Below are 12,696 nucleotides of genomic sequence, written 5' to 3'. Positions count from 1 at the left end.
CTCCCTGCTAGACAGGCCCTCTGCTCTGATGTTTTTCACAGCCCAGTATTATGTGGGTGCCTTTCCCTGTTCTGCTACTCTGTACTGGGGAGCCCAGCTTGGGGTTTAAACCCCAGACTTTTCAGGGGGAACTTCTCACAGCTAAGATAGCCCTCAGCTGCTGCCTGTGGGAGCCCAGGCAGCCCTCTCATGCCTCCACACTCTTTGCCATACTCAATTTGGGATTCTCTTTATGTCCCTGGTTATAAGAGTTCTCTCCAGCTGGTCTTCAGTTGATTTTTCTGGATGACTTCTCTTTATTTTAGTTGTAATTCCAGTTTGGTTCTGGAAGAAAGTTAGTGTAGCTTCCATTCACTCTGCCACCATTTTTTATTCTGAAACCCTTAAAAAGTATTCATGCCTTTCTATTACATGCAGAATAAATCCAACCTCCTCTGCTCAGCTTCAAGACCTTTTATGATCTTGCCCATTTTAGTCTTTGCTTCCACTCTTTTGCCATGCAGCTGACATGTCTGTTATGGTGCTCCACTTGTCTAGCCTCACTTTGCAGTTTTTCCTCATTTTGCAGTTTTACACCTCATTGCCTTTATCTATTTCACTCCTGCCCTCACTCCATCTGGAATGCTCTTATTCCTTAACACCACACTCAAATGTTACTTTCATTATGAAGTCTTCTCTGGTTTCTTAGAATTAACTTTTGCCACCTTTGTACGGTCTTGACTCTTTATTTATACCTCTATTTCAGCACATCACAACCTGTCTTCTCTATCTAGTCAAGAGGTCATCTTTACAACCTTGCCCCTACTCCCAAGCCTAGAACAGGCATCAGTGGATCATGCTCCATCACAGTTTTCCTCTAAGATAGTTAAGTGTGAATGTGCTTGTTCCTCCACTAGATGGTGCTTGTTTTTGTTCCCCAGGATCACTGAGCTGGGCTGAGGGCACACAATAGACACTGAGTAAAGTTCTGTTGAATAAACTGGATCTGATCTCACTTTGAAATGCTTTCACACTTTTCACAGTGATTTTCATATAGATTTTGGTGGTACTGAACTATTTTCAACTATTAGTTTTAGTGAAGGGCTGTGATAGCTGTTAGAAGAGAGTGGCAGCTCTGGGCCTTGGACTGGATTCCTTTAAATATTTCTTGCAGTTTCCATTTGGTTTGAACTTGCATATTTGAATAAAATAAAAGGTAGGAGAGAGAGAATGAGATGGGAAAGTGGGATTGATACTTTATGAAACATAGTTCAGTGGGAGCTCCCTTTCTCTTCTTGTTGCCATCATTGTCATCCTTGTCGTCGTCATCATCATCATCATCATCGTCGTGGTCGCCTGTTGCGGTACTTGGCACAGCTCTAAGATTCATGAAGAAACAAGCTTACATTTAAAAGTGAGATTTTCTACATTAGTATGTAAAACACACATGGGCATTAGTTATATCTTTGTATTTGTATGTACACATCAAACTTTTTGGACTGAATTTCCCTGATGAGGATGAAACTAGCAGACTTTATACACATAGATTATTCACAAGTCCTGGTGATATTTGCGACTCTGCTGTTTTTAGATTCAACTCACATTGCTAAGCAGCTACTCTGTGCCAGGCACTGTATTCAGTTCTTTCACATATATTAATTTCTTTGTCTTTTTAAATCTTCAAAACAACTTTAAAATGTATTACTTATCTATTGCTACATAACTAATTACTCCAAAGCTCTGTAGTTTAAAATCATAACATTGATTATCTCACAGTGTCCACGGATCAGGAATCTGGACATGGCTTATCTGGGCCTTCTGGCTCTGGGTCTCTCAGAAGTCTCAACTTGAAAAGATACATTTTCCAACTCACTTATGTGGTTGCTGGCAGAATTCAGTTCCTTACATGCTGTTGGTCAGAGATTTTCCTAGGTTCCTTGCCTGGTAGACCTCTCCACAGAATAACTCATGATGTGGCAAGTGGTTTTATGAAGCTGAGCAGGCAGGAAAAAAAGAACTAGAGAATGCTAGTGGCTTCCAAAATGAGGAATTGTCTTCTCTGGTATCCAGAACCATGGGTTAGAGAGAGCAGAGCCTGGGACAGGTCAGGGATTTGGCAGTGGTTTGTAGCCAGGGGATTTCCCTAGTGAAAACCCTCAGTAGTTACAGGTTGGTTGTTTCATAGCACAGGTGCTTGGTGATGGTGGAAGGGAAAGGTGCCAGGTGCGAGGTGCTAGGGACCAGTATGGCTTTGGCTACCAAACACATCTGGTGATTGGTGGTGCTGTCAGCCACCTGCACATGGCTGGAAATCGTGGTAATAATGGTGGGTGCATCTTTGTAGAGTAGGGACCCATTTTAACCCTGAAGCCTAATAAAAAGAATTCTGAGTTTGATTCTCTGAGTATAAAACTTCTCAGATAGCTGTTTATCTGCTGTGGAGTAAGAGAAGTGCTGCCGAGATGCTGCAAATGGATTCTTCATTCTTTGGTATATCCCTGTCTCTCTTATTTTCTCCAAGTCAGATCCACAAGTACATATGGACCCAGACTCAGAGCCCAGCTTCCAGAAGGGAAAGTTCTTACCAAAGCAGCAGGCAGTGAGATTTAATCTGTACTAATGAGTGAATACTTAGGAAAAAAATCTAAAGTTCAGAAGAAATGAAAATGAGGCAGTTTGCACCTCCAAAGGGGATTTTAACTGTGAATGAGAAAGTTCAGCATGGCCACAGGTGCTGTAGGAGATTTGCAGAAGAACTGGGCTAGGCACGGCATCCCCCACTAACTGAATAGACAGCACCCCTGGAGATCCTTCTCCAAAAGCATTGCCATCGTAGAAGATAGACAGGGTCAGCCTTAGCATATAACAGATCACAATTGGGTTGGGTCAACTAAAGCAGGAAACCTTTATGCCAAGAAGTGCTAACAATAGCTTTGAGGCCAGTGCTTGATAATTATTGACTTCACATGATTAATTTATCTTTGAGAAACAAAATTTTCTGCACTTTTTATGAGACTTAATGGAAGTTAAAGGATACAGTTATTGTTCAGACTGCATTTTTTTTCTCCCAAAATAAAAAGACTCAATTTTTCCCCCTTGGTAAAAAATTCAAATGATAGAAAGTCAAGTTCCCCCAAACCCAAGAGAGAAGAATACATGCAACATAAAAATATCACTATCTGCCCAGCTGGTGTGGCTCAGTGGACTGAGCATCATCACATGGACTGTGAGGTCCCTGTTTGATTCCAGTCAGGGCACATGCCCGGGTTGCAGGATCCATCCACAGTAAGGGATGTGCAGGAGGCAGCCAATCAATGTTTCTCTCTTACATCAATATTTCTATCTCTCTCTAAAAATTTAATAAATAAAAAAACATATAAAAATCACTATCAATAGTTTTGTGTGAGTATATTTTTACAGCCTTTTAATGCATATGCAAACCTACATTTTAACTTGAGTATGACTATAATATAATACTGTTCTGTAACCACACCTTGTTTCACTCCTTGATAGATAATGTATCTACATGGTTGTCAATACATTTTGATGTGCTTTATCAAAGGCTTCATTGCAGTTCATGGTATAAATATGATTTAATTAACCAGTCCACTACTGAAGGACTTGCAGGCTGTTTCCAAGTTTTGGTTATTACCAAGAATGGTGGTAACTCTAAGGACAGAAAACAGGCTTTTGTTTTTGTTATAATTTTTCCACAATTTATGAAAATCACCTAGTAATTAAACACTGAGATATTGGCTCCTGTGATGCAAACCCTCCTCTGTTCAAACAGAACAGTAGGACCAGGTAAGGTACCAAAGCTACGCTCTTCCACCCATCCCTGCTGCTGTTATAACAGCTTCAGTCTGGTTAGCAAGAATTCCTCCTCATCGTTGCCCCTCCCCTTCAGACGGATCTCTCTCTTTTGAACTCTTTTTAACTGTTTTTAAGCTTGTTTTACAGACATGGTAAAGATACTGAGAAAGACATCTCCTTCATGCATCTGCCTGACTGTCTACTGAAGAACAAACAAACTACAACTCCTCAAGAAAACCTCCCCTACCCCGCATCTGTTCAACTTCAACACCCTCTCCTCCCTGCCCCAATTGCCTTTTACTCCTGAAAGCCCCCAGTAAAAGAGCACCTCTCTCTTTCTTCCCTGCCCTGGTCTTGCCAGTCAATGCACGGGTCTTTTACCTGACTATGGGGAAAGAAATAAACTTCCTCCCTTTCTCTCTCTTCTCTCTGTTGTGAATTCTTTCACAAGCCTGTGCCACCAGCCAAAACCCTAACAGTAATTTTTTGCCCATATGTCTTTGCACACTTGTCCAATAATTTCTGAAGGATAAATTCTTGGATGTGGACTTTCTGGATTAGAGAATAGATAGATACGTTGATAAATTTTGACAAAATGCCATGCGTGAATTTACCAACTTTTTCTGCTTTCATCATTATGATAGACTGGTCTTTCTCTCAAATTATTACCCACTCTGGGCATTATCAGTCTTTGCTAATCTGATGGTGAAAGGAACATCAATTATTTTAATTTGCATTTGTTTTTTTCTAATTTTTTTTTCTTTATTGATTTTATAGAGTGAGAAAGGGAGAAAGAGAGAGAGAGAGATAAAAACATCAATGAGAGAGAACATCGACTGGCCGTTTCCTGCATGCCCCTTACTAGAAATGGGGCCCACAATGTGGGCATGTGCCCTGACCAGGGATTGAACTGGCAACCTCTGGGTGCATGGGTCAACGCTCAACCACTGAGCCACACTGGCTGGGCTTAATTTGCATTTCTTTTAAAAAATTTTTAATTTATTAATTTGTTTTTGTTACAAATGTTTTTCATTTTTCCTCCATTGACACCCTCCTTCCCTTCTCCCCCGCCCCATCCCCCATGTTGTCTATGTTCATTGGTCATGCATACATGCATGTAAGTTCTGTGGTTTATCTCTTCCCTCACTAACTCCCCTCCTCTGAGGCTTCTCAGCCTGTACCCCACCTCCATGTCTCTGGGTTAATTTTGTTCAGCAGTTTGTTTAGTTCATTATATTCCACAAATAAGTGAGATCATGTGATATTTGTCTTTCTCTGCTTGGCTTGTTTCGCTTAGCATAACACTCTCCAGGTCCTTCCATGCCATCTCAAAGGATAAGAGATCTTTCTTTCTTGCAACTGCATAGTATTCCATTGTGTACATGTACCACAGCATTTTAATCCTCTCATCTATTTTTATTTTTATCCTCACCCGAGGACATTTTTCCATTTTTTGTTCAGGTAGAGTGGGAGGGAGAGAGAGGAAGAGAGAGAGAGAGAAACATCGATGTGAAAGGGACACATTGAGTGGCTGCCACCCGCACGACCAACCAGGGCCGGGGACAAATTGCAACCGAGGTACGTGCCCTTAGCGGAACCTAACCTGGGTCTCTCTGGACCGCAGGCCGACGCTCTAACCGCTGAGCCAAACCGGCCAGGGCTAATCCACTCATCTATTGATGGACACCTGGGTTGTTTCCAGATCTTAGCTATTGTAAATAGCGCTGCTGTTTTCATTTGGCATTGAAGATAGAGTTGTGGGTAGTTTCCTAGTATTTCCTCTCAATAGAAAGATGACACTAGTTCTAGAACATTTTCAAAGATATAAAAGGTTTGGGTCATGTGATTCACTGGGAACAATGAATGAAGCACACAAAGGCGATTTTTGTTTATCTGCATATCTAAAGAGTTAAAATTACCCCTTCATTGGAATATGGAAGAATCAATTTGAAGAGCACATGCACCAATAAGGTAACTATAAGTACATCCCTCTGTAATTCTTCTATCATTAAAATGATTATTTCAGCAATTCAAATAAAAAGTAGAACCTGTGCAAGGTCTGAGCTTGGCTATTTTTTATAAAAACAATGAAAACATCCTCTTCAGAATTGGAAAGCATCATTCTTCCTGTTCTTCCTAGTCAGTTTGGCTCAGTGGTTACAGTGGCAGCCCTGGGACCAAAGAGTCACAGGTTTGATTCCAATCAAGGGCACTTACCTTGATTTGGTCCCCCACCTTGGTCTGGGTTGTGTGGAAGGCAACCAATTGATGTGTCTCTCTCATAGCGATGTTTCTCTCTCTCTCCCTCCCTCCCATTCTATCTGAATAAATGGAAAAGTAATTCTTGGGTGAGAATTAAAAAAAAGAATGGTAGGGAATAGTTACTCTAAAAATGCCATAACACACCTATCCTTCATTACCACAGAGGAATATACATCTCATTACAGGGCATGGTCCACTGTATAGGGGATAGAACATGATCTCAAAAGATGACCTGTCAAGTTTTTTCTAGACACCCTGTGAACCATGGGAAAGGCTCAGGGGGTCAGGAAGCAGTGAGTACCTACACCTTCAAAGGCCATGTAGGGCTTTCAAACTCCATATATTAGAAACACACAGACTACTTAGAAAAATACTGATGTCTGGGCCTCATCCAAACAAATTAATTTATAATCTGAGGTTGGTGCTCAGGCAGGGTATTTTTATTTATTTATTTAATTTTTAAAATTTATCTTTATTGTTGTATGTATTACAGATGTTTCTCATTTTCCCCCTATTGATCCCCTCCTCCCCACTCTGACCCCCCTCCTGCCTTTCCCCACACTGTTGTCTGTGTCCATTGGTTATGCATATATACATATAAGTTCTTTGGTTTATCTCTTCTCACCCCCAGAACCCCCTTCCCTTTGAGGTTTATCAGTCTAGCAACCAATTTGTACTTCTTAATCCCTTTACCCATTCCCCCAACTCCCCTCTCATCTGGCAACCAAAAAATGTTCTCTGTATCTATGAGAATGCTTCTGTTCTGCCTGTTTATTTTGTTTGTATATTCAATTGTTGATAGATATGTATTCACTGTCATTTTGTTTGTTCATATTTTCTTCAAGAAGACCCTTCAACATTTCATATAATAATGGTTTGCTGGTGAGGAACTCCTTTAGCATTTTCTTGTCTGGGAAACTCTTTATATGGCCATCTATTCTAAATGATAGCTTTGCAGGATAGAGTAATCTTGGTTGTAGGTTCTTCTTTTCATCACTCTAAATATTTCTTGCCATTCCCTTCTGGCCTGCAAATTTTCTTTTGAGAAATCAGTTGACAGTCTTATGGGAACTCCCTTGTAGGTAACTAACTGCTTTTCTCTTGCTGCTTTTAAGATTACCTTTGTCTTAAACCTTTTGCATTTTGATGATGATGTGTCTTGGTGTGGGCCTCTTGGGGTTTATCTTGTTTGGAACTCTCTGTGCTTCCTGGACTTGTATGTTTGTTTCCTTCACCAAGTTAGGAAAGTTTTCTGCCATTATTGTTTCAAATAGGTTTTCGATTTCTTGTTCTCTCTCTTTTTCTTCTGGCACCCCCAAGATGCGAAAGTTGTCTCAGAGGCTCCTTACACTATCCTCATTTTTTGGATTCTTTTTGATGTTCTAATTGGGTGTTTTTGCTTCCTTATATTCCAACTTGATGGTTTGCTTCTTGCCTTTACCTACTCTACTATTTAGTCTGTGTAAATTATTCTTTATTTTGATTAGTGCCTCCTTCATTTCTGATTGTGCAGCCTTCATTTCTGACTGCTCCTTTTTTAGGCTCTTGAGGCCCTCACTAAGTTCACTGAGGTTCTCACTAAGTTCATTGAGCATCCTTATAAGCAGTGTTTTGAACTCTGCATCTGTTAGGTTGCTTATCTCCATTTTGCTTATTTCTTTCCTTGAGTTTTGTTCTGTTCTTTCATTTGGAACCTGTTTCTCTGTATCCTATTTTTGCTGCCTTCCTGTGTTTGTTTCTATGTATTACTTAACAAGAGGTATGGAGCTAGCTGAGACCAGATGTTGCTTGTTTGAAGAAATTTAGGAAAACCTGAAGCAGGATTCAAGACAGGCCAATCCTATGGTTAAGCAACTGGCAACAGCTTGGGTGGGCCTGAAAGCTGGATGGGGCAGGGCCTCAGGAAATCACCAGGGTGGGGCAACCAGTGTGATCCAGGTTGCTGGAGTCCCAGATATGGCGGTTGTCTGCCACCCCACGGAAGGGTTCACCAAAGGACAAAGGCCTCTGATAGCACGTCTGTTTAGGAGAAAGCTGCCTCTTTAGTCCTCGCTCCAATGCCAAACAAGTCAGTTCTTCCACTTAGGTCTCTGGTGTCATTCAAGTTGCCTCCCCCATGCTGGAGCCTGGAGGGTGGGAGTCTGAGTAAGTCCATGAGTGGGACCTTTAAGAGGAGCTGCCTGGGGCTCCAGCTGCCTCAGCCTCCCTCAGCCTCAGTTCTTATTGGTTTTTACAGCCAGAAGTTATTGGGACTTCTCTTCCTGGTACAGGAACCCTGAGCTGGGTGCCCTGTGTGGGACAGGGACCCCTCAGTCCTCAGGGAGGACCTTCCCAGCCAAGGTATCCTTCTAATTTTTTCTGCCACAAGTGGGTGTGGGACAGCCTGTTATGCCTCCACCCCTCCTACCAGTCTCGAGGTAGCTGCTTCTTTAATTGCGTAGTTGTGGGACTTACATTCAACTTGATTTCAGGCAGTTCTGAATAATGGTTGTTCTGTAGTTTAGTTGTAACTTTGATGTGGTTGTGGGAGGAGGCCATACCGCTTTTAGTTATGCTTCCATCTTGACTGGAAGTCCGTACTTTTAAAAGTGTCCCTGGTGAGCCCAGCTGGTGTGGCTCAGGGGTTGAACATTGACGCATGGACCAAGAGATCACAAGTTCGATACCCAGTCAGGGCACATGTCCAGGTTGCAGGCTCAATCCCCATTGGGGGTGTGCAGGAGGCAGCCAATCGTTGTGTCTCTTTCCTTGATATTTCTATCTCTCTCTTAAAATCAATAAAAACCTCTTTAAAAAATAAAAGTGTTCCTGGTTATTCTTATTTGTACCCAGGGTTAAGAACCACTGAGCTCTACCCTGTCCATTGTGGTACAGTGGTTAAAGTGTTGGCCCATGCATCGAAGGGTCTCAGGTTCCATTCTCAGTCAAGGGCACATATCTGGGTACCATGGCTGCGGTTTGGGTCCTGGCACCTGTAGGCATGCATGTGGAAGGCAACCAATCAATGTCTCGCTCTCTCTCTACCCCTTCCTCCTTCCCTTCCACTCTCTCTGAAAAATCAATGGAAAAAATATCGTTGGGTGAGGGTTAACCAGAAAAAACAAAACACCACTGAGCTTTTGCATGCACAAAATAAAGGTTTGGGCTTCACCAACCCAGGTATCTACTTAGAAAAATTTAAATTTAATATATATTTACATCTAATATAAACATAGACACTGTTAACAGTTATGTCATTGTAAAGAATTAACTATAGGTAATTTAAAAATATTTTATAAATAACGATCTTTCTCAAAGGTTAAACAACACTTCTAATAAATAGAAAAATATTTAAGAGATGAAAATAGTTTTTAAAAAAGCCATTTCAGCCCTGGCTGATTTGGCTCAGCGGTTAGAGCGTTGGCCTGCGGTCCAGAGAGACCCGGGTTTGGTTCCCATTAAGGGCAAGTACCTCGGTTGCAGTTTGTCCCTGACCTTGTTTGGGTCGTGCGAATGGCAACCACTTGATGTGTCCCTTTCACGTCGATGTTTCCCTCTCTCTCTCTTTCTCCCACTCTATCTGAACAAAAAAATGGAAAAAATAAAAAATAAATAAATAAAATTTAAAAAAAAGAAGCCATTTCAGTTATTTTTAGAAAAATCTGAAGAATGCGTCAAAGGTTAAAAGTCCTTTAAACTGAGAGATGGCCCTGGCCAGTTTGGCTCAGTGGTTGGAGTGTTGGCCTGTGGACCAGACTGTCCCAGATTTGGTTTCTGCTAGGGGCGCATTCCAAAAAAAAAAAAATCACCCAAAACAAACAAACAAAAAAACCGAGAGATGGATAGGACAAGTAGTGTTCTTCCTAACTCCAGTAATTTTTAGATAGCAAATTTCTTCTTCTATTAAAAAAAGAATGAAAAGCTGCTCAAACCACCATTTAAAATTAACGTACTTGAAAACTAATCCATAATTTCTAGAATATCTCCTTTAACAATACACTTAAAAAACAAAAAAACACCTCTTCCAGGCATCTTTACAAATAAATGCCTAAAATTCTAGCAACACTAAAAGAGAATTTCTTCTTCAACTAATTTTTTAATCTAGGGTAAAGGGGTTCTTGAAGATTTCATAGCTCTGGGTAAAGAGTTGTGGGAGGGTGGCAGGGGGAAGAAGGGAGGCGGAGAAAAGGAGGGAGAAAAATATAAAGGCAAAAATAATGAGTCCCTTTAGTTACTTCTTGTTTCTATGCTGGAAAAGGCTATAATAGTTGTACTTAGTAATCTACTCTGTGGACAGAGTGGGGACAAATGGTCTCATCTCTATTTTTCCTATTCAGAATCTTGGAAACAGGCCAGCAGAGAAGGGCCAAGGTGTTAAGTTTCAGCTCTTCTATTTTGTGTTTGGGCATCTCAGTTGGACAGTGTAAAAGAACCTAATTGCAAAAGACAGTGAAAAGACTAACTCGCTTTCCTTCCTTTTAGCACATCACTGACATCTGCAGACACCTAGGGGAAGTTTGAAAATGCCATTTAAGGTATGCGACAAAGATTACGATGAGTACATTAGTTTCTGTAAAGAGCTCCAGGAACACAAGGATAACCAAAATTGAGAGTAAACCCAGATGAAAATTGATGTCACCAATTATTCTTAAGACTTACCAGAAGCGCTCAATAATGTTAGTCAAAACATCAGGCATAACAAGGAACTGATTAGTGTATTTACACTCAGAATAGTCTCCAAAATCACTGAGGCAAGTGAGAAAGAAACAAATCTACAAATAGGCCTAGAACTGAACATTACTTAACCAATCAGACATGCCAATATTTTTCTCCAGTGAAGAGATAAGCTAGAAAAAGAGCTATATTTCTGAAGTGGCAGCTTTCATAATGTCCTATTAGAATTTAAATCCAAGGTCGATGATTGACATGCTAATTTAAAGCTTTGGAACACTAACCTGTTTTAACTTTAGCCCAAGGCATTAGGCTGAATGTTTCTCTCCTTGTTTAATGCCAAGAACAAGATGCAGGAACCAGTTAAACTGCACAGTCCATCCTTTATCTCTGCAAACTTCAATCTGATCAAGAAAATACTTTTTAGCATCCTCCTCATTTTTCCCCACTGTTAGGGCATCCCGAATATATTCAATATCTTCTTTGCTTGTTAACTGGGGCATTCCCGTCATCAGCATCATGGAGAACAAGATGATCAGTAGGTTCGTGTGGTGACGAAGGGCTAGATAAGCCTTAGCACAGACTTCCTGGATAGAGAAAAAATGTTGTTACTATTGTTACAGTAATTAAATAGGTTGGCGACTACTGGACTGTACTGGAATTTACATGGTATTACTCTGTGAAAAGAAACCATCACAAACAAGGTAGGGCCCCTGCCTCAGATGAAAAGTTCGATGAGAACAGAAATTGTTTTTGCAATCTGTTAAGCACTTTAGTGCAGTTATACATATCCAGGTGTGCTCAAGGAAAACTAATTGATACAGTTAAGGTTCATCTTATTTCTTACTCTACATTTTTACTTCAAGTCTTTCCTAGGAAATTGAGGGTGGAAATTTCTGTAATCTGTAAAGAGCAATTAGTCAGTTTTTGATCACAATACTGGAATCAATAAACTTTATGCAAGCATTAATAATCTTTGCCAAGAGCTAATGGAATCCAAAGAAATGATAGAAACTATGTTTGAGATTTAGTGTTCATCTTTATTTAACAATTCATCCTATCCTAAGAAAAGTGATAAATTAGCTTTTCATTGTCTGACTCTCAAAATCATTGCATAAACTTTGGATTTTGTTGTTGTTAATCCTCATCTGAGGATATTTTTCCATTGATTTTTATCTTATTTTTAATTAATTTATTTTTGTTACAGATGTTTCTCCTTTCCCCTCCACTGATTCCCCCCTCCTCTTCCCTCCCCGCCCTGTCCCCAGCTTTGTTGTCCATGTCCATTGTTCATGCATACATGCATGTAAATTCTGTGGTTTATCTCTCCCCTACCATCTCCTGTTCTGGGGATTGTCAGTCTGTACCGCACTTCCATGTCTCTGGGACTACCCCATTCCTTAGACTGTTATGTTTATTATATTCTACAGATAAATGAGATCATATGATACTTGTCTTTCTCTATTTAACCTGTTTTGCTTAAGATAATAATTTCCAGGTCCCTCCATGTCGTCTCAAAGGATAAGAGATCTTTCTTTCTTACAGGTGCATTATACTCCATTGTGTATTTTTCATTGATATTTAGAGAGAGTGGAAAGGAGGAAGGGAGAGAGAGAAAGAGAAAGATTGAGGTGAGTGAGACACATCCCGCACATGCACTGACAGGGGCCGAGATCAAACCTGCAACCAGGTACGTGCCCTTTACCAGGAATTGAACCTGCGACCCTTCAGTTCTCAGGCCAACACTCTAACTGCTGAGCCAAACCGGTCAGGTCTGAACTTTGGAATTTTAATACACGTTCTGAATACTGAGCGAGAAAGAGAGCTTTAAAAAAATGCTATGGCTTGTGATAATACAGGTGATAGAAGTGTGTTAGATGATACAGGTGAGTTAAATCCACTTATTAAGCAATAGGCGCACTTATGCCAATTAAGTTGTTACAAAGCGTAGAAAAAGATGCAAGGCTCCCAATTTCATAACATGAGAATAAC

The 12,696-nt window shown here is 40.6% G+C and overlaps 1 protein-coding gene across 8 annotated transcripts in view; it reads right to left on the bottom strand.

Moving 5' to 3' along the window:
- Positions 1 to 350: 350 nt before the first annotated feature.
- The window catches only part of PIK3CG (phosphatidylinositol-4,5-bisphosphate 3-kinase catalytic subunit gamma), a 52,387-nt gene continuing 40,041 nt past the window's right edge, over positions 351 to 12,696 (bottom strand). For 6 of the 8 annotated variants that reach the window (XM_036246626.1, XM_036246628.1, XM_036246629.1 and 3 more), the window contains 2 exons: positions 10,989 to 11,291; positions 351 to 1,358 (listed from right to left, as the gene is read on the bottom strand). In XM_036246626.1, the coding sequence (XP_036102519.1) occupies positions 11,013 to 11,291 (279 nt within the window). In that variant the 3' untranslated portion in view covers positions 351 to 1,358; positions 10,989 to 11,012. Of the gene's footprint in view, positions 1,359 to 8,164; positions 8,181 to 10,582; positions 11,292 to 12,696 lie in introns of those variants that run through there. The other 2 variants (XM_036246627.1, XM_036246625.1) reach the window with 2 other exon arrangements.

The sequence above is a fragment of the Molossus molossus genome, unplaced genomic scaffold (genome assembly GCF_014108415.1).
Source record: "Molossus molossus isolate mMolMol1 unplaced genomic scaffold, mMolMol1.p scaffold_m16_p_7, whole genome shotgun sequence".
NCBI classification, from domain to species: Eukaryota; Metazoa; Chordata; class Mammalia; order Chiroptera; family Molossidae; genus Molossus; species Molossus molossus.
Note: the sequence above shows the minus strand (reverse complement) of the source record. Positions and strands in the feature narration are given on the sequence as shown.